Source organism: Cyprinus carpio, chromosome B3 (genome assembly GCF_018340385.1).
Source record: "Cyprinus carpio isolate SPL01 chromosome B3, ASM1834038v1, whole genome shotgun sequence".
NCBI lineage: Eukaryota > Metazoa > Chordata > Actinopteri > Cypriniformes > Cyprinidae > Cyprinus > Cyprinus carpio.
The window spans coordinates 27,351,634-27,373,927 of NC_056599.1; the positions used below are offsets into that span (position 1 = coordinate 27,351,634).

A 22,294-nucleotide genomic window follows, 5' to 3' on the forward strand; every position below is an offset into this window, starting at 1 on the left:
AACAATGAATGCCGCCAGCTGGTGCATGCAAGTACCTGAAAGCTAATAGCTAGCCCATGGTACCAGAAGGACACTAGCAGGAATGAGAAATGTAATTGCACTTGTGTGTTGATAACGGATTTTGAGGCTGGTCTTCATGGAAACTTGGTTATTTAGGATGGTTTCGTTCCAGGAGAGACATGGATCCATGCTACACCGTATATGGACTGCTTGTGGCAAACCGGGTTAATCATTAGCAGTGATTGAGCTTTCTTAATCTGTCTGAGGTAGGGAAATAATACAAAAAACCATCTACAAAATAGCAACAAAATCTCAGTAACTCTACATAACTCAATACAACACACCAATACACCCTTACTTACAATGACTTCTAAGAAAATCAACCCTGTTTACCATCTATGAACCAAACTGGCACAAATGAATCCTTGGGTACTAGTACAGACAGCACTCAAGCGACCTCCCGGCTCATCAAGACACTGGCTCTAATGGCTGCTTAAGCAGCAAGACAAATCAACTACCTATTAACAAAAAGGCCTTGCATGCATTTACAACATGCAGTCATGTGGTCAATCCCACAAAGAAATCTGTTGCATAACCAGCAAAGGACTACAAAACCCATGAAAAGAGGTGCCTATGGATGTGTGGAAAGCAAATGGTGAAGTTCAAAAATAAAAAAATAACATAAACTACATAGTCCTATGTCAACATGCTTCACTATGCTCGTCGCATAATCTGCAAGTAAGCCTATTTGTCCTTGTGCAATAGTCATGTGACTGACTCCGCTGTATGTAGGTTATCCCCTCATGGAGTGGCCTTAGTCTGTTTGATGATAAAAAAACAAAACAAAAAAACCTTTGACTCATTGGGCCGTCGAGACACTATCCAGCTACAATGATGTAGCAAAAGAGACTGATTGCAGAATTGTTGTGAAGGAGTTGATTTTTAATATACACCAAGTAAAGCAAAATTAGTCAAAAGTGGAATTTCTCTTAGCTATACAACTTTACATGACAATGCCATCATCAATTATCAGATCTGCCTTGTAAAGAGGATTACTTTCCTTGTGTCTGAAAAATTTGCTGGGCTTGAGAAACAAGGCACTTGGAAAACACAAAAAAATACTGGAAATATGGTACAAAAAACAAATAAATGTAAAACAAACAACAAAAGGAGGTAGAAATTAAACAACACCTTTTATTTGCCCTCCACTTATCCAGTGTGTTCCTACCCGGAGGTTGGGATGGGTGAAACCAGGCCCAATCACTGACTGAGAAAGTGTGCGTATGGGTTTAAGGAAGTGACTTACTGCCTCTCAAGAAAAATCCTTTGACATTTGAGTGTATTAAACAAGGCTCAGCCCTTGGGAAGGGAACGACTGGCTTGGTGTGTGTTAGAGAGAGTGCGGGTGTTTGTCCTTGTCTAACCAGGATAGTAATGATATTCAAAAGATGAAAATATACCACATACCTTAATTATCAAGAAATTCCTTTGTAACAAAAGCAACTGGCATGATCTCAAAATTAAGAGAGAGAATCTACACCTTACAAATGAACAGTGATGAACAACAGCCACTCACTGATCGTTCAATAACTTTTGAACATCACAGATAATAACATGCGAGAATGCAATGGTTTCATGAAACAGCTTGACCCAGCCTGCATCAGCACTTATCCTACATCAGAAACATGTACCATCATACTCCATCTGGATTTGCATTATCGACGGAATGATCAAGGTCGGTACTCACAGAGGAATGTGGCGTTGCTCGATGTCGACCCGAGCCAGTTCATCCTCCTCCACATCAGTTTCTCCTCCTGAGCTGCTTTCTGTGGCGTCGGAATCGAACGCGCATTCGGCGGATTGCAGGTTGGTGTTGCAGCTCAGGGACAGTTGCTCTAACTCAGCCGGGATGGATCCACTCTTCAGGAAACGTCTTAGTCCGTCCCTCTCCTGAGGGGTGAGTGAGTCATCGCCGTAACGGCCCCTTGGCCGCCTGGCGTCCAGAGCACCCAGAGTGCTCTTTAGTAGTCCGCCCAACTGTTGTTGCACGTGCCGCTCCACCTGCTTGGCCTGCACCACCTGCAGCCGTTTGCGTAATCGCCGTAGCCGCGCCTCTATCTCCCCTTGTCTGCTCTGGCTGTGCTGAGTACGGTCGCTTAGCTCCACCCCAAGACCATCTAAAGGATCTTGGTGGGCAGCGAGCGAGAGTGCCAACGTATCTTCACAGCCTAGCGGCGGACAGTCCAAGGTTTTGTCTTCTGTGAATGGTGCAATGGAGGTGAGAGATGTTGAGGGAGGTTCTCCATTACTGGGACAGTTCTGGGACTCAGCCGTTGGCGGCTGGTGCTGCTCCGCAGCTTCTCGAAGAGGACCGTTACTTGTCAGTCCTCTGGTAGAATTGACAACTTCTGTCTGATTTGACAAATCCTGCTCGACGGTATGTTGGCCACCATTTAAGGTCACCGCATTGTCTTGGTCAGTCAGTTTAGTCACTTTCTTTGCTATACCGTTGACAGTGGAGCCTTGCACGGTGGGCGGCCCACATGGTCCACCTCCTCCACTGGCACTCATGATGCTCTTTGGCTGCTCCTCGCAGAGATCTAAAGCCTGGTGCTTGCGTGGTATGAGGCTCGGCAGGATGCTGTGCGTCTGCAGTAGAACACCTTGCAGCTTCAGGGACTCTTTTGCCGAGGACACATCTGAACAGTGATATGAGGTAACAAGGGGCTTGCAGGGGCCAGCCCCGCGAGAGGGGCGCTCCTCCGAGGGCTTGCGCTTGACGCCGCCGTTACTGGACACGAGGATGTGGTTGCCGGTGCCGCTTTCCTCCACGCCACTCGGGGAGAGGGTGGAGGAGGACGGAGCCAGTTTGAAGCGCATGCGGTGAGCTTCGGCCGGAGCGTCGGTCAGAGCGGGCGCCATTGCAGCCATGCAGCGCTGGGAGGGGGCGGGCGAGGGGGCCTCTCCCGGTGCCGAGGCCAGCTCCACACCACCCACCTACCACTGAGCCAGGGGGCAGCCTGAAGAAACAAGACACAAAGAAACACCAGAAGTCAAATTTAGTGGTTCATCATGGAATGACTGAACACGAAACAGCAAACAAACAAACCACACTTCAAGTATAAAAAGAAAACATGCAAGGCACATAAGGCTAATAAACACTACTCACTTTGGGTTTCTGTATCGTATATGTGCTGTGCTGAATTGTTAATTGTATTTTCAGTGTACTAATGATATTAAACAGCAAGTGCAAGACTCCACTAAATGATGCTGGTGGCTGACAGAGATGCAAAGCAAATATACATCTTACATTCATGATTCAAGGAAACTGGTGTTGATGGAGTAAAAAGGTTTAGAGTGGTTTGTTCAGCTATACAGACATATATTCACAAGTCCAGTGGTTCTGAACCAAATTGGTTTTAGGAAAGTCAAAATTTTATATAGATAAGTAGTATAAAACAAGTAATAATAATAATAATAATAAAAAATAAAAATAAAAAAAAAAACACTATTGATCCATGTATATTAATATTTTTAGTAACATTAAATGGTTTACGCTACATTTCAACAGAGGTGTTTGTGTTGACCATCTTGATGTTAGCACCTATTAATTTTAATTGTAGGAGAAAACTGGTTAATTGAGCTTTTTGCATGGTTTTTGTCTTCCTGGTTTAAAATCTTCAAGTTAACACCGGCCTAGTGCTTCTGAACTTGTTTGTGTTTTAGGACCTGAATTTTACATTACAGCACAAAAATAAATAAATAAAAGTAATATGAAAACTATATAAAGATCTAAAAGTACTTATACACTGTATTAATTATACTGTTCAGGCTGTTGATATATATTTCTCAACAGCCTGAACAGTTAAAAAGACAATAAAAGTGCACCTATATTTAATATTCTCATGGGTTGTATTTTTTTATGGTTACTTAACCTGCCAATGCTGGAATCTCAGCTACTTTGCAGTTTCTACCAAGCAACAGATGAATTTCAAAATACATTAAGAGTTTGACTGGACTTTGATGCCAACTATAAAAGATAATTTTCCCAACTATGAATGATTATATGATGTTACATTTCATTATTTGCATTCAAACAGATGCACATGACCCACCCACTAAGGACCACTGCACAATGGCTGACAGTATTAATGACCAAAAGACAAACAGAGCCAGACACAAGGACAGAGAAAATTTCATATGGAGGCCAAGCAGATCGATATGAGTGTATTTCTACATGGAGCAACTGCAAAACCCAGGCCTTCAGATTTACTGTTCTGTGAGGTCAGGTAATGTTTATTCTAATTATTCTTAAAACAATGATAACAGACCGTGACGTTGAAGTGACTATGAATGCAGGTAGTAGTTGACAGCACAAATAACTAGGCTAAACCCTGAACATAAACCAATTCTGCGCCCTCAGAACCCTTTAGGTGTAACCCATTCTTATTAAATCTAACAAGATGATGCGACGTGCCTTAACGGATTTGGTGAATATTTTGAGAGTAGAGACACAAAATAAATTTCCAAAGAGACTTAGGTTCTTAAGACACATAAAAATGGAGTGGGGTTACTCACACTGAAGCAACAGGGCTCAAAGCTGAAATGTCACCTTGTCCTGTGAGATGGCCATTACAATAAATTATATGTTGGAAAGAAAAGGTGGTTAAACTGCCTCCTCTCAAAATAAAAACAGCAATTTTGAAAAAACATTTCATCCAAAAATCTACGTGCAGAAAATGACAAAACATCAGTCACTATTTTCCATGCAGTTACAAATAACTAAGCTTTTACACTTTAGAAAGGATGCACGAGAATAATGACAAATTTTATGAAACACTCAAACGAGATTGGTTGAATAGAGCAACTGATTCACTGATGATAAATAATTATAGAAAGCTCACTTTTAGATGAACGAATCCAAAGCAAACTGGGTGGACAAAATTTATAACATGTTATGTCAAGAAGTGTGTGGGTGAATGGGAGTTCCTGTAAAATTAACGTCATTTTCCATTTTTAGGCCATTTTGTTTTTTACTTTAATACAGGCTATTTCCAATGTTAGGCTGACGTGTAAAGTAGAGAAACATAATGGATGTTTACTTGGCATTGTGTGTATAAAAACAAGAACACAGCTATTGTGGAAGGATCATAATCCTGTGGTGGTGGGGGGGGGGGGGGGGGGAAAAAGTTTTTATAATACCGAAGATGACAGAGTCCTATTGTCTCCGGTACACTTAATTTTACCTTTCCATTTCATCACACAGCCTCACTAAATAGTGGGTAAACTGGATAAAAATCCAGTGTGTGAATAGAGACAGATGAGAGGCAGATTTAGTGCTGCTCGATTATGGCCAAAATCATAATCACGATTATTTTGGTCAATACTGTACTCACGATTATTTGGCATGATTATGAGTGGGCCATATGACCAAAACTTTACATTACTGATTTATTTAAAGATTTGATTTTGTTTGTTTCTTATTAAAGCTACAAAAGTCCTTCAGTCAAGAGCAGTGTGCGATTTTGAATTTGTCTTTTTTTTGTTTGAATATTATTCATAAGGTTTCCGTGAATAATCACCAAGCACCACATTTTTGTGTGGTTTTATCAGTTTAGTCGCGCACGTTGAGCTAAAGGATGACTTTACATGTCCATGTTCTGTTCCTTCCCTGAGTGCATCACAGAAATCCTCCTGAGGAAGCGAAAGTTCTCTTTAGCGCTTTTAAAAACATGAATAAATCTAATACACTTCAATAAATCAAGCACATCCCATGTAGCAAAAGTCACGTTACATGATTTTACTGATTTGCACGTGAAACTGGGCTTTTATGGAGGAATGAAAGTGAGCCACTAGAAAGGGGGTGGAATGGAGCGCAATAATAATTTTTCTCGATTCTTGTATTTTCATAATCGTTGGAGGCCGAAATCAAACTGTTTTTCGATTAATTGCACAGCCCTAGGCAGATTTAGGTTGGGAATTGAGCAAATGAAAAGGAAATATCTAGCTTTATTCATTCAGCTTCAATAATGAGACCTCCTACTAAAGTTCCTACTAGTACAACTACTATTACTAACAGCATGTCTGGTGTTTATACTTAAAGAAATACTTAAAAAAAAATTAAGTGAATATTTTGCAATGAAAACAGTCATGTATCATGCAGTAACATTATGAAGATATAATGCTTTTTTAGCAGAGATATGAATGAATGAGATTCACTTCTCTTTAAGTTTTCCTCATTTTACAACACATTTGTGTTCAACTACACATCAAAAAATGACTTCCTGTAGAAGTGCCACCACTGACATGTCAATCAGAGTGGTAGTACTGCAGCTCATTTGACCTTTACCAGTACAAGATAACTGATCTTCAGGCTATTCTTGGAACAAAAATATTAATAAATAAACTGTCAGCCACACATCAGATTGTTTCAGAAAAGCATGAGACAGTCTTTGTGAACTCTGTGTGTGCATCCAAACCTCCCTGGGTGGGGTGAAGGCTTGTCACAAAGCCTTTTATCCATTATCTCTATTAAGGAACTACTAGTCAGAACAACTCTGAACTTATTTACATTTTTCTTCAGAGCAGTGTTCCATGAAAACACTGGAACCACACCTATAAGAGCAACGATATCCTAAAAAAAAAAAAAAAAAAAGGAATAAATAGCATATGCCGATAAGTATCTTTACATTTTTTTTGGTGGATACAATGCAGATAAACAAATAAAATGTACACAAACTTGCTGACTTTAAAGGGAAACTGTGTGCACTATGCATTAACAAGGCCGATTAAGGCCTGACAAGGTCGTCGATTCTGGAACCGACACTAAACAGTAGGGGTGCAACGGATCGTAGATGATCCGTGATCCATACGGATCAGGCTGCACAGTTCGGCATGCGTGTGATTTGCGGATTCACTGTTAAGTTTAACCATCAATAGGGCTAGGTAAAAAAAATATCGATATCTTTATTAATTGAATTTTACGTAACAATATAAATTAAATCCCAAGAATCTATTATTCTAGCCTGTTGTCAGTTAATGGACGGAACGTTGAAGGGCACTTCCCATCCAATAAATCGCAATAAGCATTGTGCTTTGGTGCTTTTGATATGAAACTAAGTCTCAGGTTTCAATTTATGTCAATTTATTCAATTTATTGTATTGCAGTATTCAAACAATAAATGGCGTTTTGGCACCGTTTAAACTGGAGTGACAGATCGCTGTAGCACCTCAGTTCAACAGATGCTGTAGCACGAGGCGCACTTGAACTGATCATCTCCTACACATTAATACCAGTTTCAGCACAAAATAAACATGAGTCATGACTAAACATCCGAAGGCAAGTTAAAAGAAAGAGTACAACACAACAATCATCATCCCTCATCAAATAACCCAACAATCATTTTCACAGCTGAGCAAATGTCAATATAAAGTCTTGTAAACAATGTCACGTAACTGCGTCATAATTGCGCAATAAAATCGTCTGTGATTTTTCTTTTGCATAAATTGTCAGTTAACTATGGCTTTGTGTAGTAAATGCTGCTCCATCTGAAAGCATGTGATTATGATTTACTGCTGATTACAGAACCGGCTTTACTAACAAAATGCGCATGACAATCGCATTTGATTAATCGATTAATCCCTAAACACAATAAATAAAAACAAAAATTAAGCTTTCACAAATTTTTTATTTTTTGTATTTTTTTTGCTGATCCGAAAAATGATCCGATCCGTGACTCAAAATCTATAATATGATCCGAACCGCGAGTTTTATGTTCCGCTGCACCACTACTAAACAGAATGACTTCTGTTAACCAGACAATCAGCATGTTTACATCAACCAACCACGATAAACCTTCAAAAATCTGTTTATTCTAAAAAAAAAAACCATTATACAAACTGCTTATATATGAGATTTAAAAGACTTGGGTTTATCACTACTAGGGCTGCTTGATTATGACAAAAATCATAATCACGATTGTTTTGGTCAATATTGTAATCACGATTAAGTTGTTTATTAGTGGGCCATATGACCAAAGCTTTATATGAAACATTTTTAAAGATAGTTATATGTCTCAAACATATATTTTCTGTAAATAAGGTTGCTATGACATCTACATTTTAGAAATTGCACAAAATTTAAAAAATATCAACAAAACATCCTAAAAAAAAAAAAAAAAACTTCTCAAAAAAATATAAAAAAAAAAAAAAAAAAATTCTCAAAATTATTGAAAATAATTACACTGTAATAACAAACGGCAAAAGGATACAATACCAGAAAAAAAAAAAAAAAAAAAAAAAAAAAGGCTAAAGAACTCAATAGATTTAAAAAAAAATAATAAATAAATAATACAAATTTCGGCCAAGTCTTTGTTTCAGCCATGTTTTAACCCCATCTGGGAAAAAAAAAACCAAAAGGTTTCAGAGAAACAAATAGGCCTCCGTGTAATAAATAACAGTCGATGTCTTGGGGGATATACATAAGTTTTTTTTGTTTTTTTTTACACAAGTCTAAAGTATTCAGTTAACAGCAGTCTAGAAAAATTGAATAACCTCATATAAAATAAAACAGCATAGTCTTCACTGTAAGACTTCCTTTGTTTCTTATTAAAGCTACAAAACTCCTTCAGTCAAGAGCAGCGATTGATTGTGAATGTGTCTTTTGTTGTTTGATTAATATGAAGCACACAGTCGGCAGCAAAAATATAGCCCAAAGTCACTTTAAGAGCTGCACGGATCCAAGTTACTGTTACACAAGTATTTTCATTCTCAACTCTTTACATTAATTTATTACATAACTGACAAGGCTTTACGTGAATAATCACTGAGCACCGCATTTTTGTGTGTATTTGACTGTTTAGGTGCTAAAAGATGACACAGTAATCTTTCCGAGGAAGCAAAAGTTCTTTCACACTTTTAAAAACATAGGCCTAAATCTAATCAACTTAAATAAATCAAGCATGTCCCATTTTGCCAAAGTCTCATTACATGGTTTAACTGATTTATACATGAAATTGGGCTTTTATAAAGGAACGAAAGAGCACCGCTGGAAAGGGGCAGAATGGGGTGCAATAATAGTTTTATCTCAATTACTGTATTTTCAATTAATTGCACAGCCCTAATCTCCAGTTTAGTTAAATGTAAATAAACAAGTGCACCACATATAAACACATTGAAAAATCCATCTGATCACTGCTAAAAAAAAATCTTTAGGTACAGAGCTAAACAGAATAATAGGCATGAATACGTATAAACTGATCAGGTTTTGTATGAACAGTTTATGATATAAACAGTTTTAGGCTCATGCACTACTTTAAATGTTGATGACTTAATCATAATTAGTGTAAAATCATGCTGGTAAACAAGCTCGCTGCGAATAGTCTTAAAATGGACTAAAATCAGCAGACTAAAACTGACCTAGTCGATTTTTCATGCCATCGCTATTTAAGTAAAATTTAGAGAAAAATTTAGAAGAAAATTTAGAAGTCTGTGATGCAGGGGTGGGCGCTATACCAATATCGAAGTATGATGTTGCTCCATGATATGGATTTTGTGATACCGTGGATACCATTATATATTCATGAATTAAAATTTTGCATTTATATTTGTCAATTTTGGTATGCTTTGCAAATTTTAACACAAAAATGACGACAGACCAAACTAATAGAGCACAAATCACCTACTCCAGTGTTTTCCAAACTGAGGGATAGTGTACAGTCATCACACTTATTTTGCCAAAATAAACATAAGAAAATAAATAAACGCAAAATACTACACTATAATTTTCCCGCTTATGTGGCCACTTGCCTGATAAGAAAATAATTGAACGCAAAATATTAATTTGACAAAAGCAAATAGAACCCAGTGATGTTCTCTGCTGTGGATGTGGTGCGACACGACAACAAATACACGACAGTAAACTGATGCCCTGTTCTATTTCTGACGAACTCCAGTGCTCTGACACAAAGAACAATTTCAAATATTCATAACTAAGAGAATTTTCCTCAAACATATTAAGCACCACAAATGTTTACAACATTGATAATAATAATTAGAAAGGTTACTGAGCAGCAATCAGTGTATTTTTTTTTTGTCATAATAATAATAAAACACATAATAAAATACAAAAAATGCTGAAAATTCAGCTTTGATCACAGGAATACAGTAGCCTATATGTAAACATTCAAATAGATAATTTAAATGGACAATATTTCACAATATAAGAGTTGTTTACTGTAATAAATAATACATTTAATAAATTAATAAATAATGTAGCCTTGGCGAGCATAAGAGACTTTCCAAAAAAAAAAAAAAAAAAAAAAAACTTTAGGAACCACTGGCCAACTCAAAAACACAATATTTAAAACAATTCAGAAAAGGTTTAGGAACCACTGGCCAACTCAAAAACACAATATTTAAAACAATTCATTTAATTTTAACTCTAATTCATAAAGGCCCTCATGTTGCACGTTTGAGAAAAAAGAATGGCACAATGTAAAAAAATAAAAAAAAAACAAAAACAAAAAAAAAAAAAAAAAAACCTTTCAGGTCTACATCCATCCCTCACTTTTTCTAGTTAAAGGTTTAAAATATTCTGCCGTGTTTTTTTTTTTGTCATATCGCACTATACTATAGATATAGCCGGGACAGTGGAAAGTATTGTGATATGAATTTAAGCATCAAACGCCCACCTCTACGTGAATGTCTTGGCCACTTACTACAGAAGCGAATGAAACACAATTAAACAAAGGTCAATCCAATGTGTCTAAGAATAAAGAAAAAAACGGCTGTACATAAAATGGTGTGTTCTAATTTTAGGAACTTTCATTAAAATAGTGAAACACCTTCAAATAAAACTGGTTGTTCCGTTAACGCACCTTTTAACTCTGTGATGGCTTATAATCTGACCCCTTCACTAATCTAGAATTACCCACCCCATAACATAAGGCAGTTTTCAACGACCTGCTTTGTGAGAACAGTGACACTTTTCTGTGCCGCCGCAGTGTGGAGGAGGACGCCGCCCCCTCGGGCCTCGCCGGCCAGTCTGCGGCTTTCCGGACCGCTATCGGGCGCAGAGACCCGGGCAGGATACAGAACTCGCAGGCGCCGCCGTTTTCGGACTCGCTCCGCGCTGCGCGAGAGGCTCGGGAGCGCAGCCACTGCCTCGCGGCCGCCGCCGCGCCCTGCGCCAGGGCCCGGGCGCACCGGCCCACACCCTTTTTTTTTTTTTGGTTATTAAACAACAACGAATGGATTCGTTAAAAACCAGGACAATCAGCATGTTTACACAAACCAACCACGGATAAACCTTTTCAAAAATCTGTTTATTGCTAAAAAAAACACATTATACAAACTGCTTATAATGCGATTTAAAAGACTTGGGTTTATCACTACTAGGGCTGCTGATTATGAAAAATCAGAATCACGCTTGTTTTTGGTCAATATTCGTAATCACCGATTAAGTTGTTTATTAGTGGGCAATATGACCCAAAGCTTTATATGAAAACATTTTTAAAGATAGTTATATGTCTCAAACATATATTTTCTGTAAATAAGGTTGCTATAACCATCTACCATGTTTGGAAACGTCAACAAAATTTTCACAATTCTCACATACCCACAGCCGAATACCAGAGCAAACTAACGTTTACAAAAAAAAACAAAAAAAAAAAAAAAAAAACTCCAAAATTATTGAAAATACATTACACTGTAATAACACAAGGCAAAGGGATACAATACCAGTAAAAAAAAAAAAAAACAAAAAAAAAAAAGGCTCTTAAGGACCTCAATAGATTAAAAAACATAATAAATAAATAATACAAATTTCGGCCAAGCTTTGTTTCAGCCATGTTTTAACCCCATTTTGGAAAAAAAAAACAAAAAGGTTTCAGAGAAGAAACAAAAAGGCCTCCGTGTAATAAATAACAGTCGATGTCTTGGGGGATATAATATAGTTTTTTTTTTGTTTTTTTTTTTACACCAGTCCTAAAGTATTCAGTAACAGCAGTTCTAGAGAAATTGAATAAACCTCATATAAAATAAAACAGCACTAGTCTTCACTGTTAAGACTTCTCCTTTGTTTCTTATTAAAGCTACAAAACTCATTCAGTCCAAGAGAGCAGCGATTGATTGTGAATGTGTCTTTGTTGTTTGATTAATATGAAGCACACAGTCGTCAGCAAGATATAGCCCACTGTCACTTTAAGAGCTGCACGGATCCAAGGTTACTGTTACCACAAAGTATCTTTCATTCCTCACACTTCTGTTGTACATTAATTTGATTACATAACTGACAAGGCTTTACGTGAATAATCACTGAAGCACCGCATGTTCTGTGTGTATTTGGACTGTTTAGGGTGCTAAAAGATGACACAGTAATCTTTCCCGAGGAAGCAAAAGTTTCTTTCACACTTTTAAAAACATAGGCCTAAATCTAATCAGCTTAAATAAATCAAGCATTGTCCCATTTGTGCCAAAGTCTCATTACATGGTTTAATCTGATTTTATACATGAAATGGGCTTTTATAAAGGAACGAACAGAGCACCGCTGCGAAAGGGGCAGAATGGGGTGCAATAATATAGTTTTATCTCAATTACTGTATTTCAATTAATTGCACAGCCCTAATCTCCAGTTTAGTTAAATGTAAATAAACAAAAAGGCACCACAATATAAACACACATTGAAAACATCCATCTGATCACTGCTAAAAAAAAATCTTTAGGTACACCCCCAGCTAAACAGAATAATAGGCATGAATACGTATAAACTGATTTCAGGTTTTGTATGAAACAGTTTATGATAGAAACAGTTTTTTAGGCTCATGCCCTACTTTAAATGTTGATGACTTAATCATAACTAGTAAAAAATCACGCTGCTAAAAAACCTAAAATGCAAAAAAATCAGCAGACTAAAACTGAACCAGACTAAAATTCATACCAACTCTATTTAACATGAAATTGTAATAAAAAAAAAACAAAAATTTAGAAGCCTGTGATGCAGGGGTGGGCGCTATACCAATATCGAAGTATGATGTTGCTCCATGATATGGATTTTGTGATACCGTGGATACCATTATATATTCATGAATTAAAATTTTGCATTTATATTTGTCAATTTTGGTATGCTTTGCAAATTTTAACACAAATGACGAAGTCGAGGCTGAACGTAGAGCATCGTAACAGACCAAACTAATAGAGCACAAATCACCTACTCCAGTGTTTTCCAAACTGAGGGATAGTGTACAGTCAGCAGATTTTTTTGATAAAGACCAAACACTAGTAATTTTCCCGCTTATGTGGCCACTTGCCTGATAAGAAAATAATTGAACGCAAAAATATTAATTTGACAAAAAGCAAATAGAACCCAGTGATGTTCTCCTGCTGTGGATTGTGGTGCGACACGACAACAAATACACGACAGTAAACTGATGCCCTGTTCATTATTTCTGACGAACTCCAGTGCTCTGACACAAAGAACAATTTCAAATATTCATAACTAAGAGAATTTTCCTCAAACATATTAAGCACCACAAATGTTTACAACATTGATAATAATAATTAGAAATGGTTACTGAGCAGCAAATCAGTATATTAGAATGATATCTGAAGGATCATGTGACACTGAAGACTGGAGTAATGATGCTGAAAATTCAGCTTTGATCACAGGAATACAGTAGCCTATATGTAAACATTCAAATAGATAATTTAAATGGACAATATTTCACAATATAAGAGTGTTTACTGTAATAAATAATACATTTAATAAATTAATAAATAATGTAGCCTTGGCGAGCATAAGAGACTTTCCAAAAAAAAAAAAAAAAAAAAAAAAAAAAAAAAAGAAGGGGGGTGGGGGGCCTTAAATATTTTTCTCTACAAAAGGGGGGCCCGGCAGAAAAGGTTTGGGAACCACTGGCCAACTCAAACACACAATATTTAATTTAATTTAATCTAATTCATAAAGGCCCACCTCATGTTGCACGTTTGAGAAAAACAATGGCACAATAAAAAAAAAAAAATAAATAAAAAATAAAAACTTTTCAGGTCTACATCCAATCCCTCACTTTTTCTAGTTATATAAGGTTAAAATATTCTGCCTGTGTTTTTTTTTTTTTTTGTCATATCGCAATATAATATCGATATAGCCTGGACAGTGTAAAGTATTGTGATATGAATTTTAGCTCAAATCGCCCACCCCTACTGTGATGTCTTGGAACACTTAATACAGAAGACGAATGAAACACAATTTAAACAAAGGCTCAATACAATGTGTCTAAGAATAAAGAAAACGGTGTACATAAAATGGTGTTCCTAATTTTAGGCACTTTCATTAAAATAGTGAAAACATTCAAATAAACTGGCTTGTCCTTTTAAGTCATTTTCATCTTTGAGGCTCTAATCTTGACCCTCAATCTAGAACCCATCACAAAGGCAGTTTTCAAACGACCTGCTTTGTGGACTGTGATAACCTCCCTCTCTCTCTCACACTCTGTGAAACGTGTGAAGGTCAAAAACATGCATTTCAATGACTCCCAAGTGGTGGAGAGAAAGAACATCTTCCCTGGTGCCCATCTCTCACACAATCCAAGAATTTGCATTTGGAAAGTCATTTACAGACCACTGACTATTCTTAGACAGGTCGAGAATGTCATCAACTAGTGACTTGTATTTTCCCAGGGGACACTTTTTATCCTGAGCACAGTGCAGTCATTACAATTACCTAAAGCCACAAAAACACTACCAACACTGATCTCAGCACCAAAGTGCTGGCTTCTGAGAAAACGTAAGGTATTTACTAATTAATCCTATACCAGTTTTTCACAGGACATCTATTTGTTCTCTCTCTCTGTATGTATGTATGTATGTATGTATGTATGTATATATAATGTGTTGTATATATATATATATATAGATCTCGATCTCTCTATCTATCATCTATCTATCTATCTCTATATCTATATATATATATATATATATATTATATATATATATATATATATATATATATATATATAGATATATATATCTAGATAGAGAGAGAGAGAGAGAAAGAACGAATAGATGCACACGCATATCTCAACTGAATATATCAGCTAAAAGGCCTAAGTAAGTGATAACCTTGTTCTTCTTTTTTTTTTTTTTTTACAAAACAAGTATGTTTCATTGCAAAATGATCTAGGCATTGATCATTCACATTCAACTGTGATTAAAACTCATCTTTACTCATTTCAAAACTCAAAACACATAATCAATATGTTCAATTAAATAAAAATGATTTTGAGCGGATGTAATGTCTTGAGGAAATTTCTCACCGTCTGGCCTGAGGAGGAAGTGTTTGAATGAGAGCTTATCTTTTATGCCTGTGTAAAGATAGACGTGTATGAGAGAGCGCCTTTATTAAAACATCTTTATTTGTGAAAAGTTGACATCTCATGTCCATGAACTATTTGAAAGAAATAGTATTTTTTTTTTTTAATGAAAACAGATATGAAGATAAGAAAACATGCATATTCTGAATTCACTATTGCACGCAAAATGGACTTAAGGTGTGAAACCTAAATTGTAAAAGATCAAATGTTCCATATAATCTCATTTCATAAAAGCTTCAAATATAATCAAAAAGCTGTTTACAATAGTTTAGATGGAATACAACATCACACCACTACACATTTCAACACCCTGAAATTGATTCATGTCAGCTACCCTTGTGGGAGGTAAATGAACTTTAAACCCTAAGCTTGGACTAACCTTGGCTAAAAACTTTTAACATCACTGACACAGCTGGTTTGATAAACACAACAGTAGTGGACACATGTTCCTTAAAGTGTAATTATTCTGTGCTATCATTCTCTTCAGAAGACCAATCTACGAAAGAAAAAAAAAAAAAAACACTAAAGAAAATCTTTGACTTCAGAGACAGAAGGCCAACTCAACGTTCTCATGGAGTCTTGAAGTCTTTGATTTGTTCCATATGACTCAAGTATTCCCAGCTGGGTGAATTTACTTACAGAAGCCCTTAAAGACTGAAATCAGAAAGCATTTAATTTAAAAAGACTTAAAGCAAATAACTTTCACCCACAAAAAAGGCCCGTTGTTTGTAAAGCAGACACACTCACCCTTGTAACAGAATCCATGTTGATTGGACTTAAACAACAAAAATCTCTGGGTGCAGGCCACCGTGTCAGGTTATTTTTCCCAAACACATTTAACAGGTGGTCCTGTCTCACAATCTAACTGACTCCTCTCTCTGCTCCCAGGCAAATGGCCCGGTGGATGTCTCCAGCCCTGGCCTTGAACTTTCCAGAACTTGCTTGATGTCTCCAGACAGTTTGTCAGCAGCTTGCACTTTCTTTCACTTTTCATTTTTAACCTCCCAGAGAGCAAAGTCTTGCCAATCTAATCCCCTGCCAAAAAGAACTGAGTTCAAATTTTGCACTTAAATGATACAAGTTAGGAGCTAAGCCTTTTAAGTTTAAAATAAAACCAGGCCTTGGGGTTTGGAGGTCAGACAAAAAGCAGGAACTGTAGATGACATTGATGTATACTTTAAACTGACATTGATTGTGAATTACACAGAGTAGTATGGGTATCAATACTCAAATGGATCATAACAGGATTTAAGAAAGATTGATTTAAATGCCTCAAAAAAATATTTAAATTCTCTTTAAAATTCACTTTGACAGCCTTCAACAACGTGGGAGCCAAAAATAACAATTCCATGCAGCTCAACAGCTGAGATCTGCAGCTGCCCACACAAAATACACATCAAGAGAGTAACAGACAAATTAAAAAACAATATACTAGTGTGTCAACATGACTTTAAGGTCGCATTGCTCTATCTAGAGCTCATTTCTTGCCCTTAAAATCACATGGGAAAAAAATTTGACAAAAAAAATTGTAATTTCCAAATGACTGCACCGCCTTGAAAAAAATTAAGGCACTTAGTCAATGGTATTGATGTGTTACATAACAGCTCAGCCTGTGAGGAGGGGGATGTAGGACAATGATAAATCTGGATGGAATGAAAAGAAAGTACACAACAGGTCATAATCATATGCGGACCCCTAAAGACTCTTAAAATATCCCACAGACAGACCTTAACAATTCAATACATGTGCTCTGTACAAGAAAGCAAGCTTAATATGGAGAAAAAAACATGTAAAACAGATTGATGTTCCAGTACAGAACATAAAAGACCTCAAAACCAGGAGATCAGAGAGTGAACGGAAAACAAACAGCACTAGACAGAGAGAGAGAGAGAGAGACATGGCATTTCCCATTAGGGATCAATACAGTATCTATCTGTTGGGGGGGGTGTTCTAGCAAGTCTTTGTTTCAACCATGTTTTAACCCCATCTGGGGAAAAACAAAAGGTTTCAGAGAAACAAATAGGCCTCCGTTTAATAAATAACAGTCGATGTCTTGTAGGACAGACAATGTGTAATGTATCTGAACGTCCTATAAAGGGCTAAACAGATCAGGGTACAAAAGTCAAATTTGCCACGTAACACATAGAACAATAAAATCACGTCATTAATCCGGAGCAAAACATCACGAATGTCTCTTTAAACCATAAACATCACGTACACATGCGGAACGGAACCTGTTATATTTGAGACCTGAGATCAAGTGAGTGCTGCGAAAAATATGCAACGTAACACATTATATAATGGAAAAGTACAGCGCGTTACACTAACCACAGGTTGAGCAGGTTAATGTTCTATCACACATAAAGCCCTCTGCTGTCCACAACCACACAACATACTGCGCTAAATATAAATAAACCCCCAGATTATACAGAAAACACGGGTTAGGGCGCGCTTAAGGCCGTGAAGAATCGCTGGCAACGTTCCAAAAGCTGGCGTGGTGCCTACTTAAGCGGCATTTTTGTACGTTATCAGGAACGTTTCGAGACGCAGCCGAATGTTGCGCAGCGTAACAAGTTCTAAATAAGAATTCCTTCGCGACGTCAGTCCGGTTCGGCGGGGCGAGGACAGAACTAGAAGGGGTGGAAAAGGGGGGAAAACAACCAAATATTATGTAATGCAGCTAGTTATGGAAAACTCCCCGTGTCCACACTTAATGCTGAAGTTGTAACTGTTTACCACCCGATTGCATAATTTTTTTTGCACATAACGTTACAAGCATATATTTAGTACTGAACAGATACCGGAAATCAATTTGTAACTTATTTTCTTTAGAAAATATTAGAATAACATTTCTTCTCATATTTTTTTAGCCCCAATGTTGAGTCTTAAAGGGCCAGCTCGCGTTGACTGTGTTATAATTAATCTGTATTACTGGAAATCCGTGTAACGCATAGGCCTGGGACAACATCCAGTAACTGAGACAATACGATTCGTACCAGCACAAACGAAAGCCTACTGATCTAGATGCAGCAGACGTACACTGCGCACCCACCCCGCATGCGTTTAACCTCCTCAATGTAAAGCGTGAACGAACTCGTCTCGCGCTTGATGACCAACTACGCGCTTTCGTAAAATTGACACGTATATAAATATGTCGGGCTGATTTTGCAACCTTGATGGTCTGACTTTCAACGCCGCCTACTTCACGGGTTTAACCAGAACAAACGGTGGAAAATAACTACGGAGAGCGAAAAGCGTCCGCATTTGTAGAGTTAACGTGCCCTCGACGTGCACCGTTTCACCGCGCGTCGATTTAAGTGCATTAAATGCGCTAAAAACGTCTCGCGTTCCCTCACGCTAGCGAGTTTTAAACTAACAAAGAGAAAAGGAGGAACCTACCACGTGATGAGGAGCCGATTCCGGGGGAAATGTGTGTAATAAATCCCCAAGCCTAAGAAATATAGCAGTAATAACTGACAGGCAGAGGCAATTATCCAGATGCAGATTCCGCTGTTGCACGTTCAGGTGGAAAAATCCCGGGCCTCTCGCGCGCTCCGGTGCTCGGTAACCCCCTCCTTTTCCTCCTCCCACTCCTCCGGGCTGCGTTTAGGAATCACGAAATGGGCGAAAGAAAAGGGGGCAGTCGAGCTATAGGAGCCCAGTCGGCTGTTTTTCAATCGCCCCCGACAAAAGCCGCGAAAAAGCAGTTAAATGTATCCCTTTTCCGGTCGTTCTTGGAGCGCAGTCCCTTCTCTCCTTCTCCGGAAGGTCTTCGTGCTCGATGTCGGCTGAGAAAACCCCGCTTTTGTCCGTTTTTTATTGTTGTCGTTCGAGGGGGAAGCGACGAGCTCGGAAAATGGCGGCTCGCTCCTCTCCCTCGGATCGCGAGTCTGACAAACAGAATGAAAGCGGAGCGGCGCAGTGGCGGGAGAGAGGCGCGCTGCTCCGACCGGCCGCTAGAGGCGCTAGGCTTCCTGTCATCATGCGTCAGGACAGTAGGGGGCGCCACAATCAGGCGAAAATGCACTCTAGCACCAAAAAACTCTATTTGAAATGGTCGTATGATTAGTCGAAACTGGTCAAAATATTAATTTGCCCATAGTTATGAATGTTTAAGCCTTAACAAAATAGCATAGCATGACACAGTGTAACATAAAGATGAAATGAACACAATAAATAGTGCCTAGAGCCCTGCCCCGGTGTTGAATGTTTCTAGAAAGAAGCTCTATAATAAGTGCTGTGCCAGTAGAGGGAACTCAAGGGTCTCTAAAATGACTAAGAGACAGGAAGTGTTCGAGAAAATCATACTAAATGAAGTACAGCATGACCTAAAATCACAAAAGAAATCAGATGACACTGCACTGAGTTGCTACGCATTAAAATAGATGTTGTTCTTGGCCCCTGCATGTAAACTGAACTAAACTGCAAGAATTGTAGCGTTAGTAGTTATCAGGCAGAAAGACAAAAAAAAAAAATGGCAAAAAGTGGCAGAAATTAAAAGGTAACAGAATACATTTCTAGCTTAAAACTCTGTGGCTAAGGGAGCTTTTATCATAACAGGTTAGAAGTTATGAAACCTAGTTAAGCTTCCCGTTTCTAGAGGTCCTCATAAACAAAAAGACAGCACCATCTGCTGTTTAAAAAGGGAATCTTTTTAAACTACCTTTCAGAGGCAATTGTTATTTAGCTGACCTTTTTTGCCTGTTTATTCTAATAATTAAGTATGCATACTGCAAGTACATTCCCCTAAAATAGTACATGTGAATGTATCAAAACAGATGGAAATACACATACGACTTAAAAGAGTGTCAGACCTTAGAAATGACTGGGTTCAGTTTAATCTGATGGTTCACTGGAGCCTCCATTATGAATCCAAATGTAGCTTGTAAACTCCGAAACGAACAAGACAGTGGTTCAACCTGCAGTCTGTAAAGAAAAGAGAAAAAAAAGTGTTAGCATTTAGATACATTTTTAAATATTAAGTCTGAATTACATAAATTAACTTTGACCAGGTGTTTTACACTTTAAGCCCTCTCAAAATTGTTTAAACTTTATATTTTAAGGTTTAAATATCAAACCTAAACATTCGTTACATACGATAGAGCTAACGTTATTGTAAACATGTCGTTAGTCTGTCACTATCAGATCTTGGGAAAACAATAAAAAGAGATTTTAAACGTGTTTACGTAAGTAAGTTAAGCTTTACAGATCATTAAAATGTAAATAAATGAAAGGGGGAAAAAGACTAACAAGAAAAGTCAAATTCAAAACAAACGGCGCTTTAGCAACTGCGCTTCCGAAAGTAGATGATGGAGTAACGGACTGTGTTTCAAAAGTACACACGCTGCCTACCTAGACAGCATTTCTGACGGCACGCGCGCGTTCCAAATGCTGTCTAAATAGGCAGCCAACTAGGTTTTGAAACACAACCACGTACAATCAATTCCAATGTAATAAAAAACTTGTATAGAAAACTAATTATGGATATTATATATAAGAATATTACATTATCTGTTAATTAGATAAGTTCTTTAAATACGGTCTAATATGAATTTAATTTCCTCCTAGGCCCGTTGACTGTAGGTTTAGCATGCTAACATCATCAGCTGATAGTCTCTGCTGTATTACAGCCTTTCTTTCATCCGCACTCACATCTTCAAGACGAATTCAAAGGGTCAGTTTTTAGCGGACATTTTCAGCTGTAACTACAGGAAAACATGTCAATTTTAGAGTCGTTTTAATTTTATCTGGAGGTTAATTCTGACACACGGAGAGATTTTTTTGTACCCAAACAATTTCTGGCCTGTTGACTTCAATCTCCGGGATGAAATTACTTTGTCCTAATGTCTACCGCTCACTGAATGAGAGGAAAAATAAAACATTGTTTTCTTCTAGATCTTATTCAACATTTTACGTTAAAAGCAGTATTTTGCCCATACGGAAATAGCACAAATAAGTCTATTTTAAATGACAGAGTACAGAATTCACGTTCACTTACCTGAACAGATCAACCAGACTTGAGCCGGAAGTACCGCCTCATTTCAACCTGTGATTGGTCAGTGCGCGGAAAGGCGGCCGCTGATTGGCTGGTTTATATGTTTTTAGCAAGAGATGGGCTTACGAGTGAAAGTAAAAAACTGTTAACTTTGCTAAAGAGTTGATTTTTAGTTTATTTGTTAGATGTTATTGTCTGTTTAATACATATGCACTAAACACACTGTCACGTTTGAACTTAAATCAGGCCTAACATGAAGCTTAATATCACAGTATCTTTGTTAGCTGTTGTCAGTCTCGCAAACGATTTTGTAAATGTCAACGCTTATCTATGGAAACAAGTTGTTATTATTAGACATTCATAATCACGTTATAAGTGCCGAAAACTTCTTTAATTGTCCACTGAAGCAAGATTGCAGTTTAACCTGTTATATTTCACATTAATATCAATAACTAGCAACCATGGCTCTTTCGTGTAAACCGTGGTAATTCTACAAACCTACGAAGATTCAAAGATAGTATTTAAGAAGAAACCAAAGTGTGGATCAACGTACTAGGCTTCGTGTTTTCCTGCAATGACCACATCAGGACTTTCAGTCAAAGGTGTTTATTCTATTGCCTTTTAATTCCTTAAAATATACAATAAGAAGCATTTAGCAGAGATCAAAAACATTTTTTAATAATAAACATGTTCTGGTAAAATAAAATCCATTAAAGATGCTTTGTGCACATTTTCTATGTTCATCAGTATTGTCCTCAACAGCACCAACATTTCAGAAAATTGTCTCAAGAAGTCTGACCGCTGGTCACTGTGCCATACAATAGTGTTGTTATTTTGGACACTGTGGTCTGGTTTCCTAAACACAGATGAAAGTGTGTCAAGGAAAGCACCCCACCTATACGCTTATCATTTAATCAACAACTCTCTAATC

General features: G+C 37.5%; 1 protein-coding gene across 3 annotated transcripts in view; it reads right to left on the bottom strand.

Moving 5' to 3' along the window:
* Positions 1-20,318, bottom strand: part of LOC109054918 (KAT8 regulatory NSL complex subunit 1-like) — a 67,282-nt gene extending 46,964 nt beyond the window's left edge. For 2 of the 3 annotated variants that reach the window (XR_006154236.1, XM_042720583.1), the window contains exons 1-2: positions 18,768-19,731; positions 1,748-3,020 (exon numbers count right to left, since the gene is read on the bottom strand). Coding sequence is in view for 2 of the 3 variants with exons in the window: in XM_042720583.1 (XP_042576517.1) it covers positions 1,748-2,931 (1,184 nt within the window). In the remaining variant the exon portion in view is untranslated. Of the gene's footprint in view, positions 1-1,747; positions 3,021-18,767; positions 19,732-20,182 lie in introns of those variants that run through there. The other variant, XM_042720584.1, reaches the window with a different exon arrangement.
* Positions 20,319-22,294: the final 1,976 nt, after the last annotated feature.